The sequence below is a fragment of the Mauremys mutica genome, chromosome 14 (assembly GCF_020497125.1).
Source record: "Mauremys mutica isolate MM-2020 ecotype Southern chromosome 14, ASM2049712v1, whole genome shotgun sequence".
NCBI lineage: Eukaryota > Metazoa > Chordata > Testudines > Geoemydidae > Mauremys > Mauremys mutica.
In genome coordinates this window covers 13,298,677-13,316,686 of record NC_059085.1, presented here as the reverse complement: position 1 = coordinate 13,316,686, position 18,010 = coordinate 13,298,677, and the positions used below count along the sequence as shown (strand labels likewise).

The window sequence follows — 18,010 nt, the reverse complement described above, 5'->3', positions numbered from 1 at the left end:
TCTTCTGTTCACCTGGTTACTGCCTCTCAGAGAGGTGAATTAACTAGACTGATGGAAAAACCCTGTCCATTAATGTGGGAAGTGTCTATGCTACAGAGCTACAGCGTCATAGCTGCATCTGTGCCGATGTAGCACTTGTAGCGTAGACATGCCCTCTGAAAAGGTGCAGTCCAGGCAGTGCCCATGCAAACTTCTCCTCCTGCTGGCCCATTGAACTGCTTCCCCTTGACCTGAATAAGCCATCTCTCGAGGTGAAGGTAGTTCAGTCTATAATGGCTATTCAGTCCTTAGCATCTCTGTTGCAGTATAACTTCTGGGACAAACAGTGCAGAAAGGAACATCTCCTTTGGGTGTACTAGGAACTCTTCACTCCCTCTAGTTCTGCTGGATATCTTCTGTCCTTGCCATGCCCTTTGAATTTTAACAGCACATGCCAGTGCAGAACAGTCACAAATCTAATAATATATCACAGATAGAATGAGTCGTGGGACGCCTGGGCCCTGCTTTAAAAATGCCACAATGGCTTGTTATGAAAAATTAAAATAAAAAGTGTGTAGAATTCCTCATCCTGATTATTTCCAGCCCAGTGGCTTAAAGAAAGTTACATAAGCAGAAAGACAAGGTCAGGGAAGTAATATCTTTTACTGGACCAATTTTAAAGTTGGTCTGGTAAAGATACTACCTCCCCCACTTTGTCTCTCTAATACCCTGAGATCAACATGGCTACAACAACACTGCATACATTAAAAAAACAGAAATATTTTAAAGAATCCTATATTCCTATATCAGTGAACACCCGTGGCCTGCCATTCAGACATGGCAGTTATTCATAGATTCATAGATTCTAGGACTGGAAGGGACCTCGAGAGGTCATCGAGTCCAGTCCCCTGCCCTCATGGCAGGACTAAATACTGTCTAGACCATCCCTGATAGACAGTTATCTAACCTACTCTCCAGAGATGGAGATTCCACAACCTCCCTAGGCAATTTATTCCAGTGTTTAACCACCCTGACAGTTAGGAAGTTTTTCCTAATGTCCAAGCTAAAGCTCCCTTGCTGCAGTTTAAGCCCATTGCTTCCTGTTCTAGCATTAGAGGCTAAGGTGAACAAGTTTTCTCCTTCCTCCTGACAACACCCTTTTAGATACCTGAAAACTGCTATCATATCCCCTCTCAGTCTTCTCTTTTCCAAACTAAACAAACCCAATTCTTTCAGCCTTCCTCCATAGGTCATGTTCTCAAGACCTTTAATCATTCTTGTTGCTCTTCTCTGGACCCTCTCCAATTTCCCCACGTCTTTCTTGAAATGCGGTGCCCAGAACTGGACACAATACTCCAGTTGAGGCCTAACCAGCGCAGAGTAGAGCGGAAGAATGACTTCTTGTGTCTTGCTCACAACACACCTGTTAATGCATCCCAGAATCACGTTTGCTTTTTTTGCAACAGCATCACACTGTTGACTCATATTTAGCTTGTGGTCCACTATAACCCCTAGATCCCTTTCTGCCGTACTCCTTCCTAGACAGTCTTTTCCCATTTTGTATGTGTGAAACTGATTGTTCCTTCCTAAGTGGAGCACTTTGCATTTGTCTTTGTTAAACTTCATCCTGTTTACCTCAGACCATTTCTCCTATTTGTCCAGATCATTTTGAATTATGACCCTGTCCTCCAAAGCAGTTGCAATCCCTCCCAGTTTGGGATCATCTGCAAACTTAATAAGCGAACTTTCTATGCCAATATCTAAGTCGTTGATGAAGATATTGAACAGAGCCGGTCCCAAAACAGACCCCTGCGGAACCCCACTCGTTATACCTTTCCAGCAGGATTGGGAACCATTAATAACTCCTCTCTGAGTATGGTTATCCAGCCAGTTATGCACCCACCTTATAGTAGCCCCATCTACATTGTATTTGCCTAGTTTATTGATAAGAATATCATGTGGAACCGTATCAAATGCCTTACTAAAGTCTAGGTATACCACATCCACCGCTTCTCCCTTATCCACAAGACTCGTTATCCTATCAAAGAAAGCTATCAGATTGGTTTGACACGATTTGTTCTTTACAAATCCATGCTGGCTATTCCCTATCACCTTACCACCTTCCAAGTGTTTGCAGATGATTTCCTTAATTACTTGCTCCATTATCTTCCCTGGCACAGAAGTTAAACTGTTTTTATTTCCCTTTTTATAGATGGGCACTATGTTTGCTCTTTTCCAGTCTTCTGGAATCTCTCCCGTCTCCCATGATTTTCCAAAGATAATAGCTAGAGGCTCAGATGCCTCCTCTATTAGCTCCAGCTCCTTGAGTAAAAAGTATACCATACTTGCTGTATCCTAAATTCTGTAAGCAGAATTCACAGCAGGGCTGTACGGAGTTATTGTTATCTAGGGCTTGGACACCATTAAATGTTGATATCAAATAAAAAACTCAAACATCAGAAAGTTATAGCTTAAGTCTGAGTTGAAGCTCAATCCAGTTGTGGCCTCTGCACTGTTGGAACAGATAGAATATGCCATAGGGAAGATGGGAGCTTGGAACGGGGAGATGTATCATCAAGTGGTTTGAAATGAGGATCAGGTTATGAAGTGATCCACAAAATGATCATATAGTTGAGGGGGTGGACCTCAAAATTAGTCTAATTAAATGAATATAGGACAGGCTCCTCAGGGCTTCCACTGGATATCTACAGTACACACTTGGAGTAATGGAGACTGCAGAAAGACATGGGTGGGGGAAAGTGTTCATATCAATACTGGATTTAATCATTCACCTTGTGTTGTCATAACAACTTAAGGCAGCTCTGTAAGTAATATTCATCTTGACAATATTTTTAGAAAATTGGTTGTCAAGGCAACAGAATGCAGTTGTCGAATGCCCTGGGGCTGGTTTTTCTACCATTACTTTTATTCACTTTTTATTATTCTCAAAGAGCAAGGCTGACTCCTACCTCATGTACCAGGAAGCAACATGGCTGAACTGGTGATATAATGCCTGCATTTCGATGTGCTGTTTCTTGCTGTCTTTTACTCTGTACATTTCTGATGCCTTAACTTGGGGAAATGAAGGTGTTGAAGGAGAGAAACCCTGTTCCTTCTTCCTGTTTCCCTTATTTTCCACTCCATTCTTAAGGCCTTATTTTGATGCCACTATTTCCTCTCAGTCTGGAAGGACTGCCCCAGGTTTCTCTCGAGCTCTGAAGTTATATGCTCTTTAATTGGCTGGTGAGCTCAAGGTATAGTCTTGAGAAGATTAATCATTGGAACAAACTGCCAAGGGAAAGGATGGATTCTTCATCCCTTGAAGTCTTCAGATCAAGACTGGATGTTTTTCTGGAAAATATAATTTAGTCAGATTCAAATTAGTTGGCTCAATAAAGAAGTAACTGGATACAAATCTCTGGCCTGTGCTATTCAGGAGATCAGACTAGATCAGCGGTCCCCAACCTTTTTCGTCTGGCGGGCACCAGACGACAAGTCCCGGAGGACCGTGGCGGTAGACAAGCATCTGCTGAAATGCTGCTGACAAGCAGCGTCATCCAGAGGCGTCGCCGCCGAATTTTGGCAGCATTTTGGTGGATGCTCATCAGCTGGCCAGTACGTGGGCGCACTTAGATGCCCCGGCGGGGCGCCATGGCGCCCTCGGGCACTGCGTTGGGGACCCCTGGACTAGGTGATCTAATGCTCCGATCTTAAAAATCTCTGAAACTATAATACAGGATTCAGGCTTTTCTCTTCTAAAAGCCCTTCCCTTTTAATATACACCATGGCTTGCTGGCAGTCTTCTATTGGGCAAAAGTCAGTTTTCTGTTGGGTTTTATGTCTGCAGGGCTGTTTGTGCTGTTGCTGGGGAGGTGGGATATTGAAGCCCAGTTTCAAGCTGGTATTTGTTTACCAGTCTATCTTGTTTCTCCTGTTGGCTTTGTTATAGTTAGATTTTTGTTGGGTGGCTGGTGTTTCACATACAAGTATCTGTCTGATATACAGTAAAATTATGTTGTTGCTAGTTTGTCTAGGGAGTAATCTGACCTGAAAGCCCAGCTCATCAAACACTTGAACTCTGAGGCAGTTTCAAGCCGAATTATGCAACTTGAGGCTATCTTTTATAACAAGGCACTTACTTGTCCTTGTAGCTTGCGATGATTCCGCTCCTTGCAATCCTGGTGAGTTAAGGATTGGAGCTGGACCTGTGTGGCAGAACAGAGCACTTTGAACATGTAGGACCCAGGCATTTTTCCTTTAACTGATTCTACTTTTCCCTCACCCCAGTTTTCTATCTTGAAAAGTTCCCTAACATGTTAATGAAAGGGAGATGGGAAATAGCATGGAGTACTTGCACACGGGCCAGTCTTTCCCAATGCACCTACTGTAGGTGGGTTTTATTTTATTTTAATTGCATTGCATTGACCTGGAACTTTGTAAATGCTCTGAGGATAGCTAGTGACAACCTAAAGGGCGGTATTTTTTAGATGTATCCTCCACCTTTGTTCTTGCAATACTGCATGATGTGCACACATCAGGCCATTGCACATACTGCTATCCAACTTGCACCTTTACAGGTGCAAATGCAGGTTTTGTGCACACAAAATGAGTGCGTACAAATATGGAGGCTGGCTTGAGGCAAGCTAAGGATTTGGCCCAGGGTTAAAACTGTGTGCAAACTATAGACCTGACTCAGGTCGTCTTATCATGGAGCATCATATCAAATTAGCAGCCTTGTACATTCACCCGTCTGTAATAGCTGATTTCTTTCCTTGCTCATTGCATAGAATATCTAAAATCTGATTCTGTTCTGTTCCAGACACAGCAAAGCAGTGTAAATAGGAACCTTAATGTGGCTGGTCTATAAACCAAACTTTACTAAAACACAGTAGCCTTCCAAATGTAAACTCACCCAGCATCTTTCTCTCTCTTATTCTACCACCAAGATAGTGCTTGTTAAGTGATGAATTGAAGGCTGGATTGATGAAGAATGATGCTGACTTGCTGCAATCATGCCCCTAAAGCCTGCCTGCCTCTTTCCACATAAGCCTCCCGACCCAGAGAATCCTCTGAGATGCAGTTTCTTAACTGAAAAGTCTTCAAACACCCCTTCTTTTAAAGCACCTCATGTACCTATTACAGCGTTTACCAACTGAAGGCCAGAGGAGAAATAAATGAAAGGCTTCTTTACAAACACCACTTGCTCTTCTGTTGATTCAGTATGTGCCAGGTTTGCCTCGTTGATTGCTTGGTTTGGTTAACAAAGCAAGGGCACTTCAGGGGCAAACAGGTTGTATGTGGCAGCCTGGAAAGAAGGGGTGCTCTGAGCTGGGGCTGGCATCCCAAGCAATGTCTGGATCAGTAAAATAAGAAATTAACGTCCTGAAAATCTGCTCAAGGTAACTTCGCTGTTCAGCAAGCAACATTTTGAGTTATACAATAAGAGCCCCATTAGGTCTGCACAGTGAAGAAACTTCCTTGCGTTACTGACTTCAGTATCTCTGTTCAGTGTGCTAAGACGGGATTAAAAATGCCAATCACACACTGATATATAAAACCCATTGCAGCCTGGGATAATTCTATGCAGGCATTACTCTGGCTTCAGAGATTTTAAAGACCTGGTAGTTCTCCTAGCAAGAGAATAGGGTTTTATCCACCTAACTTCCCAATACCCATGTTCCCACAGTACCTGATATATCTGGAGGTAACTTAACCCACTACTGTACACACAGATGCTGTAATACATACTGTATCTCTGATTTTAATTTTGTAATGTTGGTTGATATTATACAGTAATACATCGTATTTCTCTGTTGGCAAACAGCACTAACCGCATTTTCCAATCTCACCATATCTACAGGCCATTAATAAAAGAGGTTAAGGGAAAAAGTCGATTCCTTCTTTATTGATCTTAGACTGTATATACGCGTGAAGGGTCCTAACTTTCTTTCATATGAGAAATCTGTAATTCAGGACACCAGTTAAGCACACAGCTGAGAGATCATTTAGAGACAAGATCAGTTGCTTTCATACAGGGTTCAGACTAGGGTGCATGGGGGGGATGAGGGAATAGTAAAGGTGACCTAATTCAAATGTTGTGTAAGATGCACATTGCACAAGGCAGCAGTGCGTGAGAAACACCTGTTGTTGTTGGATTCCTGCCTAGTTCTATATCAATATATACATCACATAGGTGGAGATTATATTTGGGTGGTAAATTGTATTTATCATGCATCTTTCATGTCCTCACCTGCCCTCTGCCCATTGAGCCATCTCCCTCTGCAACTACTGCTAATGTTTCAAGTCTTAGTCACCATTTTATCTGAAATCAGCCTACCATAGAAATGGTCCCTTGGGTCTCCCGAATGTGACAAGTGGCCACATCCAACATTTGGAGAATATCCAGTCTTGCATATGCACTTTTAAGGGCTTCGATCTCCTGACCCTTTGGAGATAGAAATGGGAGGTTTTATACCATTTGAAAGGGGAGATTCCCCGCAACTCAGTGTGGGATGCAGGAGAACACATTGCCAGCCTTGATGCACTCTCGGTAGACAAACAGACTCAAGAAACGACATAGTGCAACAGTTTAGCCAAGGGAGGGTGTGCAGAGATTGTTAGTGAGGAGGGTGAGGTGCTCAAAATTCCTGGAAGAAGTAGGTTGCAGTGGGGAGGCTTTATGTGAGTTTATATCAAGAGAGGGGGCCTTAGGCACCAATCACAGGCATAAGTAGTCCTGTTGGAAGCACAGTAGTAAAGTTAAACAAATGCATGTGGGTTGCAGGGCCAGGCCTCAAGAAGCAGGATGGCTGAAGTTATGGAGCAAAGGGTGAGAGATGGAGAGGGAAGGAAGGAGGAGCATACACAACGAATGGGGCAGGAGGTAGAAATGAAAGAAGGGATGATGGCAGTGGTTAGTTCATGCAGAGCCTTGAAGGTGAGAATGAGGCGCTGGAATTATTGAATGCAGTACAGCACAAGAAGCCTAGCAATGTTAACTATCTTCCCCAGCTGACGTGTGGCCGGCACTCTTGACTCCTGTCTTATTTTCTCCTCTCCTTGATAAGGCAATGAATAGCAATTCTCTCTTCTGCCCTCGAAGGACAAATGATGTGCTCAGAAGTCTGGTCCCACCACAAAAAAACAGAAAAAATTCTAATGTCCGAATCTGTTTGCAACTTGCAAACGTGCAGCCCTGAGATTGGCCTCAAACTAACTGATTGGGCGTTGGATTTTTCAGATTCAGACGCTTAGAGAGCTGGATAGCTGTCACTGGCAGATAACATTATGTGCGGTGTCTCTATGTACTCTGCCTTTTGTGCAGATCACTGGGGAAATGACTTCCACGGCTCACACTGGGGAAATGTTTTTTGAAAGTGCTAAATGGCGGTAGGTGTTGAAAGTGATAAATAAAAGACACAAGGAGGGTTCCATTGCTCACACTCCTGCTTTAAATACTCCATTAGTATTCATGGTATTAAGGTGATAAAATAATTGCATAAGTTTGGCTTTTAAGAGGAGTTGAACTAATTTGTTCAGCTTGTTATTGGGAGCAAACAGTGTATGCATGCAAATTTACTTCGGATGGTACAACTGGATGGTTAAGAGGATTGCTAGTGAGATATGGAGCCTTGTGTGGTAAAAATCTAACCCATATTGGTTGTGACTAGGAAGTCAGCTGTTTGGTCCCTATCAAGTGAATTGTGGCAGTGTGTGCAGCTAGTCTCTAGTAGACAAGTGACCACATCATAGGAGAGGCTAAAAATAATATAATAATATCTGGGCCTTATCTAGTGCTTTTTGTCTGTAAATCTCAAAGCACTTTACAAAGGAGGGCAGTATCATTATCCCCACTTGACAGATGGGGAAACTGAGGCACTGAGAGAGGAAAAGTGGCTTTCCCTTTCTAAAAAATTGATTATTTAGAATTCCTGAAATGATTTGGCGATTGAATTGGGAAATGACAATTAAACATTTGCATCCCGAAGAGCTTCACCCAGTAAACCAGTGACTGAGGCGGGAATTAAACACAGGTCTCTTGAGTCCTAACCGTCAGCCCACACTGCCTCCAGCCCATGTCAACACTGACACAACCGGTGTAACTCCTCTTCTGTGAATAAATGGAGAACTTTCCTCTCCAGATCAGTCCATCTTCATTGTAAAAATGCAAAAAAAATCATAGATTCCAAGGCCAGAAGGAGCCACTGTGATCCTCTAGCCTGCCCTCCTGTACTGTACAGCACAGGTCATAAAACTTCCCCAAAATGATTCCTCCAACAGATGCCCTGCCTAGGTGACCATCACTGGCTGCTAGGACTGTCAGCTAGAAGGCCATGTGTGTAGACTGTTGTTTTTAAATCCTTTTTTCTCTAAGTTCTCTGCTGTTACTGTGAGACTAAGCAATGCTGTACTTCTAAGAAGGCAGTTTGGCTGTATACACCACAGGGAAGGACTGCAGATGCTGAACCCAGTCAGACCGGCTGGGTAAGCATGGTTGATATACTGGGTGTTGTTGCCCCTGGCTTTGGCTCAGAGTAGGAGAACTGTGAAATTCCAGTCCAGGAGAGGGAAAGGACTGAGGTCAGACACCTGAAGGGGTGCACTCAGAACAGGACAGCTAACCTTGCAACCGTGACAGAGACCTTTACCATTCATTTTAACTCGTTTATGGCAATTATAATGGTTTTTGTATTTTCTGCATTTTTTCAGACTCTCTGGTTTGACCTGCACCAGAGGCTGTCAGACAGCGAAAGCACAGCTTGCACAGTGAGTATGCACAAATGGGATCTGTCCCTGCAAATATGAAAGCCTCTGTTTGCATATGCAAATATGTGTTTGAATATGCAAATATGAATGCATGCATGAGCATATTTGGCATGTCACACTCAGCCTCTTCCTGCTAAAGCTGTGGCTCTAAAGGTCAACTTAAACCAAGAGGAAAGTCTCCTCTTTTGGACTCCTGTGGTTACTGTGTCATGTGATGTCACTCTTCAGCATGACGAAGCGTTGGCTCAGAAATACCACCCGTTATCTGTTTTTCTTCCCATGAAAACTTTCCGTTAGCTCAGTGGTTCTCAAACTTATATACTGGTGACCCCTTTCACACAGCAAGCCTCTGAGTGTGACCCTCCCCCCATTAATTAAAAACACTTTTTAATATATTTAACACCATTCTAAATGCTGGCAGCAAAGTGGGATTTGGGGTGGAGGCTGACAGCTCGCAACCCACCATGAAATAACCTCGTGACCTCCTGAGGGGTCACAACACCCAGTTGAGAACCCCTGAGTTAGCTGTAAATGGGCAGAGCTTTCTTTTCCAACAACTCTATACCTACGAGTTGTGAAGAGTGATTCCCACTTCTCTTTATGTTCAGGATTTCTCAGAGAAGCAAACATTAACCTTTTCTGGAAATCAATAGAGTGAGTAACTGTATCAAATGAAGTTGCTCATTAATACTTCCTTGAATCAGCAGTGCTGTTTCTATATGTGAATTTAAGCAAATGGATCCTCCCATGGAAAAAAAATGGATTATTTAGAATTCCTGAAATGATTTGACGATTGAATTGGGAAATGACAATTAAACATTTGCATCCCGAAGAGCTTCATTGACCTCTTTTGCCATAGTCAACTGCATGACACTAAGAGTTTTCTATTTGCAAAACAAATCTAGATGTGCACCTTTTCTGTGTCTGCAGCAGCAGATGAATGACAATCTATCAGTACAGAATATACAGTACAGCACATTGAAAAATATGGCTTTTTTGTCTCAAGTTGTTTTGTGTGCTAAGGTAGGAGGCTAACCAATCCTGCCACTGTCAAAACCTTGTTATCAGAAACTGCTGCCATTCAGCTTGTGCCATGAAAGAATGGGCCCTAGAGAGTATGCAGAAGGAGACTTTGTCTTTAGAAAGGGAACTCAGCCAGGAGAATAAATACACCTCATGGCTAGATGCTGTGGGTTTGTTTTTCTGTATACTTGTCACTACTGTGGTGTTTTTGTGCATTGATACCAACATCAACAGTAGTTGTGCGAGCAAAGAAATGATTTGAATGTCACTTATTTTTCGGCTTATTGACCATCTGTGAGTAGGTTGTAGATTCTCCTATTTATTAGTTGTTTGAATGCCATTGGTAAATAGCTCCTTGCATTTTTTTTTCACTTGAGGGGTTCCTCACAATTTCTCAACATTCAAAATATTAGATGTGCTGCTTAGTCATGACTGGACACGTACTTCACTTGCCATTATGTTTATTTTGTGAATGGATGATCATGCAAGCATTCTGAGCACAATCATTTGCAAACATAAATATAGAGCTCTGTTTTCATAAATACTCATACAGGCATCTCTGACATTTGTTTCCCAAGCCCATATGTGCCAGAACAGCTTGGAGGGTCAGGACTTCAGGGCAGAGGCTGTCTCTTACTGTGTGTTTGTAGAGGACCCAACATAGTGGCATGCAGATCTCATTTGGGACTTCTAGGCACTAACACAATATGTCTAATAATATTTGTTTGCAGAAAATTAACCAAAAGAGGTTGTGAACATGGCTGTAAGGAACTTTATTTTAAAATGTGAACAAAAATTCCCATAAAATGTTTTGCACTATTTGCTCAGCTCTGCTAGATCGTACATTGCAAAACACTTGTCTTTGTTTTAAAACGTGCAGGTGATAAAAATGCTGCAGTCTGCTGCATTCTGGCTGAGGAGTGTGGTGAAAATAAGCAGAATAGATTTACTTACTAGTAACTAAGAGGGGCTTGAACCAAAACGAAGCCAGACTTTGGAGTTTGGGTTCAGATCCAAGCTTTGTGGTTTGGATCCATTTCTAGTTAATACTCAAAAGCAGAGCAGGGGCCTTGCTAGAAGCTTCCAGTGATGCTGGAAGACTCCCAAGGCTTAGAGAGATCTGCAGTTCACGACTGGGGGTTTATGATGTTACTCGAGAGACTTTTTCACACTGGCAAAAGTGTGAAAGTTAGGGGGGTCTATGTGGTGCTGAGAGAGAGCTTGGCAGGGGGATGTTGGGGGGAGGAACTCACACTGCCAGGAAGATACTACAAAATCCACAGCCCCCCAGGGTTGTGGTTAAAAGATTGTGGCTGGAGAGCCTCTGCATTCCAGCCATTCCCAATTCCAGGAATGGTCCCTTGGGGCTGTGAACTGCCATTTGGTTGCCAGCAGGCACCAAAATCCACCATACGTCCACCAAGATCTCCCCATTACTGCATGGGTAGGGATAGGTCAGCCTTCTCCCAGAGCAGTCTGGCTCCCTGTGGCTAGGGGAGGAGTCATCTCGTCTCCCTCCAAATTTCATGGAAACTGGAGGCAGATACTGTGAAGATGAGAGCGATGTAAGAACCTCTGTAGAATAGGATAGACTGCATGAACTTTTCCTGTGCCCTCCCCACCTTACCTTTCACACTGGCAAGTCCTCCTTTAGCAGAGGCACCTGAGGACAGCCAGCAAACAGGGATTCCCCTCATGGCACCTCTTCAAAATGAAGTGAAAATCCAAGATAATGAGAAGTTATGCTTATGGTGAGAACAGAGCCCTATGACATTTTATGTAGCCCATTATCACAGTGCTGGAGAAATGGACAGCGCACATCTGGACAAGCACATACCAATGCAGTCTAATCAGCAGATCGGCACCCAGTCTAAAGAGTCACAGTTTAAATATTGGCTTTTTTCTTGCTTGTCGGAGTTGGAGCAATTGTTGTCTTCATGTGCCCTCACCGCGACATCCTGCCTAATGAAGGGCAGGGCATTTATCCTGTGCATCACAAGCCCACCGCTTCAGGGCTTGGCATGGTTGGACTCTAAAGGACAAAGGAATACAAATGGAGACTCTTCATGAACTGGGCACGTTTCACGTTTGCTTTAGGGAAAAACAGCCTGAAAGGCTGGGATCCTCTGTCCTTATCCTCTATTTATTACGGGTGTCAGAACTCTAATCAACCTGCAGCAGCGGCGAAGCGTTCCTCAAATACTGATTCATTGTCCTTGTTAAGTCAGAGCGCTGAGCGCAGGGACTTGTTAAAAATGTTAGAAACGGTGGGGTCCTGATATAACACACAGTGCTTTGTGATAGGAGTATGCTTATCACCCTGCAGAAAGACCAGGGAAATAGCTCATGTGGTGTACTGCGTTTGGGATATCTGGGGCAATTTCTAAGGAGTGCTGGTGTATCAAACAGCTATCTGGAAACCTATGCTTTCCTCCAAAGAACACAGACCAAAAAATATATATGATTTTTTTTCTTTAACTTTGTGCAGATGTAGCATGCGGAACTCATTGGCATTTGACATAATTGAGGCCAAGAGTTTGTTGGGATTCAAGAAAGGTTTGGATGTTTATATGGCTAATGAGAACATGCACAGTTACATTAGATAGGATCTGAATGTATTTTGTTTTAAAGGTGGAAGAGCTGTAAACCTTCCTGCTTCTAGGTTCTGAGTGAAGGGTGTTAAGAAGAATCTTCCCTTTGAATAGATTTTTCCATATTTGTCTAGTATGAGGTTTCTATCCCCTTCCTCTGAAGCATTGAATCTCTAGCACTAGAGACATGATACTGAATAGAACCACCACTGATCTGAAGCAGGCTGGTAGTTTCTGTAGTCTTTTACAAAGCTTGCATGTCTTCTAAAGATTTCACCCCATTGGGTTAGCAGTGCAGCATGTCATTCCACATTGAAATGGACTTGAACAAGCCCTTCTCCTTTGAAATGACTCTTGCCTGTGTCCAGGGTATGAATGACACTGCTGCTAGTGGTTTACACCCCCGTGCACAGAAAAATGACATTGAAGATGATTTTTCTCCATATCTTTCTTTGCTCGTAATTACAAGTGGAGCCTACAATCCAATTATCCCTTAATGGTTGGCAGTCCTTCTTATGGATTTGAATAGGCCTTTCTTCTTTCCCTGGAGGCTCTTGCACTCATTTTTCTATTGTCAGAGGAGTTTGATGTAAGTAGGAAGGTGCATTGATCACAGTTATTTTAATTAAAACAGAAAAATGAAGTGGAAACTGCCTCTCTTAAGCTGTTGCTTGGGATCTCATAAGCCGACAGAACAGATTTATTGTACTTGGTATCTTAGCCAGGATTTTAAAAAGCAGACTCTATCTTAGACATTTCGAATGCACCATCCATCTCAGCGTTACATAGCTAGGAATCAGGAAGGCACAGAGATTAACTTACTTTTTTTGTGATATGTTTAGTTTCTCATCCAGATTCAGATTTCTAAGGGAATAAATATTAAATCAAAGTGACAGCTCTCTTTGTTAGCTCCACATTTGAAATCCCAACCCAGATTTTACCCTTATTTCATATTTGTATTACAGCAGAGCTTTTGGGGCCAGGACTAACTTTTTGTTCAGTATTTGTACAGCACCTAGCACAGTGGTATCTTGGTCCACGACTGGGGCTCCTGCAGCATTGAAATACAAATGATAATAGGGACCTGGGGCTTGTCTCCCCCAGAAAATTGATTGGAATAGCTATTGCAGAATAGCTCCCTGCGTGGATACTCTTATTCCTGAATGAGCATCCATGTAGGGCATTATTCCAGAATACCTATAAGCATTTTAAATTCACACCTTACCTTATTCCAAAATAGCTTCTCCTTGAAGACAAGCCCTTATTACCTTGAGGGCAAGTGCCGACTGTTACAGCAATTAGAGTGAACATTAAATTCCCTGAAACAGAGATGCTCTCGTAAATGAGCGCTCAGACCTAGAGGCGGCCTGCGGCTGTCTAACTGGAAACTGGAGTGGCATTTCAAGGAAACGAATGCACTGCAAACAATCAGATATTGATGTATCTTTGCTATGAGCTGGTAACGTTGCTGTGGTGACGCCTGCCAGGCTTTGGACCCCTGGCCTTGCTGATAGAACATTATGAAGTGTTGCATTGGGGTTGTAAATGGGAAACAGTTACACTGAGCTGTTTAGGAGAGAAGGGAGCAGTCCTGGGGCAGAGCCACAATGAAAGGCAGGATAAAAGAATCAGCGTGACACTGAGTCAGTCTGTCACGCTGCTGAATGAACCGTAGCACAGCGCTCATTCTGAGCACTGTGGTAGTGGTTTCGTGGCAATATGGAGGCGAAGGTGCCACACCAGCCAGCAGAATCCAGGAGCATCAGAGAGGCGTTCCCCTCAGGAGGGGAAAGGGAGCGCTTTATGCTGCTGCCAAGCAGCTGCTGTTTAATCTGGGTGGGATGCAAAGGGGCTGTCATAAAGGACGCAGGCACAGCGTGAGCGTGACACAGGCAGAGAGGTGGTCCCGTGACGTTCCCTATTGGACTGAAAGAATCCTCAGTGGATAGAAGAGTGGAAATGTTGCAGGGGGAGGAAATGTCAGTCTTCATGAAGCAGAGAGTCCCTCGTAGAAAGGCCTTGGGTCTTTGTTCCTGGAAGGATGCCCACATAGCGAAGCCGTGCAGCAGCTCTCCGTATGATGGACTCGACTTCCCTCAGAAGTCCTTCTCCACACAAGCCAGCAGGTAATTTTCCTGGGTGACCATTAACACCTCCGTCCTCCTGCAGTGGGCACCAGGGAATGCCCAACACATGTAACCTGCGGCTGTGACATTAGTCACTGGGTGCAGAATATCCCCCGGCTTTCTGGAAATACCAGCACTTTTGGATTGTGGCTGACGTGCTGCGCGCTGGGGAAGCCATATTGTTTCAGGGGGCTCAGCAGCATCTGATCCTGCATTAAACAAACACGCCTTTAATTATAGGGCTGCCAAGTTACTTCTTCTAGTAAGTAGCAGGAGAGGGGCAGGAGAGCCCTTACCTCGCTCTTAAGAACAGAGCCGCAGTCATGCAGTGGGTCTGAAACTCACTTCTACTCAGTGAGGCCTATGCATAATGCTTATCCTTGCCGAGGCAAAGCCTCCACTGTCACTTGTGCTGCTCTGTGTGTATGGCACATACATTAAGCATTACACCGCTCTGATAGTAACCGAACAGCTCTGGTATTTCAAGCCCCCTACCATTTTAAAGGGAGGCAGAGATCTATGTCATCACCTAGAATGTTGTACTAGTAGAGAGACAAAATAGGCAGGGCAAAGTTTAAAAAAAACAAACCTGCCTCTGCCAAAGCTGGAGACGAACAATCATCTCTTGTTTGGTTGGTTGCCGTTCTAGTTTGGAAACGTATACATTCTGAAACAGAGGCACGGCCAGTTGATCCGAGCACAGGGAGCTGAAACAGAAACTGATGGATTCCAATCCTCACTCAGACACAGTTTTGTCCCGTGACCTTGGTCACGTCATGTCACTTCTCCGTGCCTCAGTTTCCCCATCTGTGAAATGGAGATAATAGCACTTCTCTGTCTCACAGAGGTGGGAGGAAGATTAGTTGGTTAATGTTTATAAAGTGCTTCAGATGTGCTATCTCAGGGCTAAATACTTTATTTCTTAATTTTGTGCTTTACCCTTCTCTGTTCCCTCAGTTGCTAAATGCAGAACGGGCTGTTGCTGCTTATTCTGAGAAGTACTAAAATGCTGCAAATGACACACCCGGTGGTTAGGTATAAATAGACATTTTTGCACAGGAGGATATTTTACATATGCCTATTTATGATTGGAAACTTGAAAGCAGGACAGAGCTGTTGAGGTAGGAGGCACTAACATGTGCTCGTGCTTCTCCTTTTCCCGTCTGTTTAAAAAAATAAATAAAACAGCCCCCAATGCTTGTATTGCATAGGCCAAACTCTGCCTCTGAGCTCTCTATTTTTATTCTGGGAGTTGCATATGTAAAGCCTCGTCCGTTATTGCACAGCCTCTAACCTCCCGTTTACAGAGAAGGAGGGGGCTGGGCAGTCCAGACATAAAAATGAACAAATCACTCGCTTATGCATTCCAAAGCCATTTTTCTTTGGACAAAGACCTTGCCTGAAAAATTTCACCCTGATATGAGGTTTCAGGAAGCTATTAGTGACTGAAAATAGGGGGTTATTGTGGAAATACTTGTATATCCTTAACTAGATAGTTATCACCAACATTTCAGCTATTAAGTCTCAGAGAAAAGGCTAGTGAGTTGCTTCTGTTTATCCTGCTTCATGTAACACGAGAACTAGGGAGCATGCAGTGAAATTATTAGAAGGCAGCAAGATTAAATGCAAATAAAATGAAATCAATATTTATACAATGGATAGTTAACTGTGGAACTCACGGTTGCAGGATGTTATTTAGGTAAGAATGGTGTCCCTAGCCTCTGTTCGTCAGAGGATGGAGATGGATGGCAGGAGAGAGAGAGATCACTTGATCATTGCCTGTTAAGTTCACTCCCTCTGGGGCACCTGGCATTGGCCACTGTCGGTAGACAGATACTGGGCTAGATGGACCTTTGGTCTGACCCGGTACGGCCGTTCTTATGTTCTTAGGTGCAAACAGCTAAGTTTCAAAAGAGTGGTAGCCATCAGGATAAGAGTAGCTATCAAAAATGACTGTGTTGTCATGCAGCAGGGAATAAATTGGTAGGTAGCTGTTGTCAGGAACAATTTTACCCTTTTGGTAAATAGCATTGAAAAATATATTGTGGGATGTTTTACTGAGATGCTGCTTTATGTGGCATGAGCTACTGTCAGAGACAGGCTACCAGAGGAGTTGGACCCTAATTCCTTTCCTATTGTCATATGATGTGTGTGAAAAGAGGAAGAATGCCTGGAAAATGGCGTTTCATGTTCTTCGTGGCTCTCTTCGTTGGCGGTGACACTGTTCGCTTTGAAGGGCAAAAGAGGTTAATCAAGAGAAGCTTCACTTTTAATGATTATTAAAAGCAAATAGAGTATAAAAATTGAACTGCCAAAAACTCATTTTCACTCTGCAGAAGAGCAGTTTAGCTTCCTTTCCATGGCGTGTCTATATCCCATTGGGCTCTGGGGGAAAAAGGTATTTTAACTTAAAAGTGGGATAGCTTATAGCTGAAGAACCATGGGGCATTGTTAAGTGTTTAAAATCGATGATTATGAATAGAAATTTGGTTTGGGAAAAAAACGTCCTTGTGGGATGGTTATATCAGTGCTTTGCGTGGGTCTCTTGTATCTAGAAAGGTGTTTGTAATAAAGCCTGGAGGGCTTTGGCAAAGCCCTCAGCCCTCTGTCCCTAGCAGTCTAGTGAGAGCATGGAGTGCTGCCATGCCTAGAACCTCAGCAAAGTAATGAGACTCAAACTACGGTAACTGCATGGGATTGCTGAATAGGACACAGAGCCACACCTTCCTCTGTTGGACAAGGCATCCCTTGGGTCGTCTGGTTTTATCTTCTCTTTCCAGTGGAGAGAGTGGAGTACGCAGAGTCTTAGCCACTTATCGTGGACCAACTCTGCAGAGTACGGCTGAGTTCTCTGCCCAGCCCTACAGACTTTAAACCACCCATAAGCCAATGGAAACATCCTACTGGACTGATTTAATTGGGACAGCATCACATTCCCAGGGTGTAGACCCCATGCCACCATGAGAGTTCAAGTCTAAGACCATTTTTAGCACCTTTCTTATAAACTTTGATTAATAGTCATAATCTTTTGAAGAAGCTTTCGTTATACACATCTACTCCAATATAACGCGACCCCGATATAACACGAATTCAGATATAACACGGTAAAGCAGTGCTCCGGGGGGGCGGGGCTGTGCACTCGAGTGGATCAAAGCAAGTTTCACCTATAACACGGTCAGATTTTTTGGCTCCCGAGGACAGCGTTATATCGGGGTAGAGGTGTAGTTATGTCTGATGTACACACTATCTCGTTAGAATTTAAAGCAAAAAAATATTCAGTGACTTACTGCTCAGTCTTACAAACACTGCCAGCTTAACTGGGAAGGTCCAATTAACATCAACAGAGAAATTCTCTACATGTTTATTATATTTATTATGGTAGCACCTAGAAGCCCCACCTGAGATCAGAGCCCCATTGTGCTGGGCATTGTACTCATGTATGGTAAAATACTGTCCTGGCCCCAGGAGCTTACAGTCTAAATAGACAAGACAGAGGGTGTGAGGTGAACAGAGCTGAAGTGACCT

General features: G+C 43.5%; 1 protein-coding gene across 5 annotated transcripts in view; it reads left to right on the top strand.

The window, feature by feature from the left end:
- The window catches only part of NECAB2 (N-terminal EF-hand calcium binding protein 2), a 365,795-nt gene that overhangs the window by 333,508 nt on the left and 14,277 nt on the right, over positions 1–18,010 (top strand). For 4 of the 5 annotated variants that reach the window (XM_044987368.1, XM_044987369.1, XM_044987365.1 and 1 more), the window contains one exon: positions 8,689–8,745. The exons of the other annotated variant lie outside the window; for it this stretch is intronic. In XM_044987368.1, the coding sequence (XP_044843303.1) occupies positions 8,689–8,745 (57 nt within the window). The remainder of the gene's footprint in view (positions 1–8,688; positions 8,746–18,010) is intronic. 5 annotated transcript variants of the gene reach the window in all.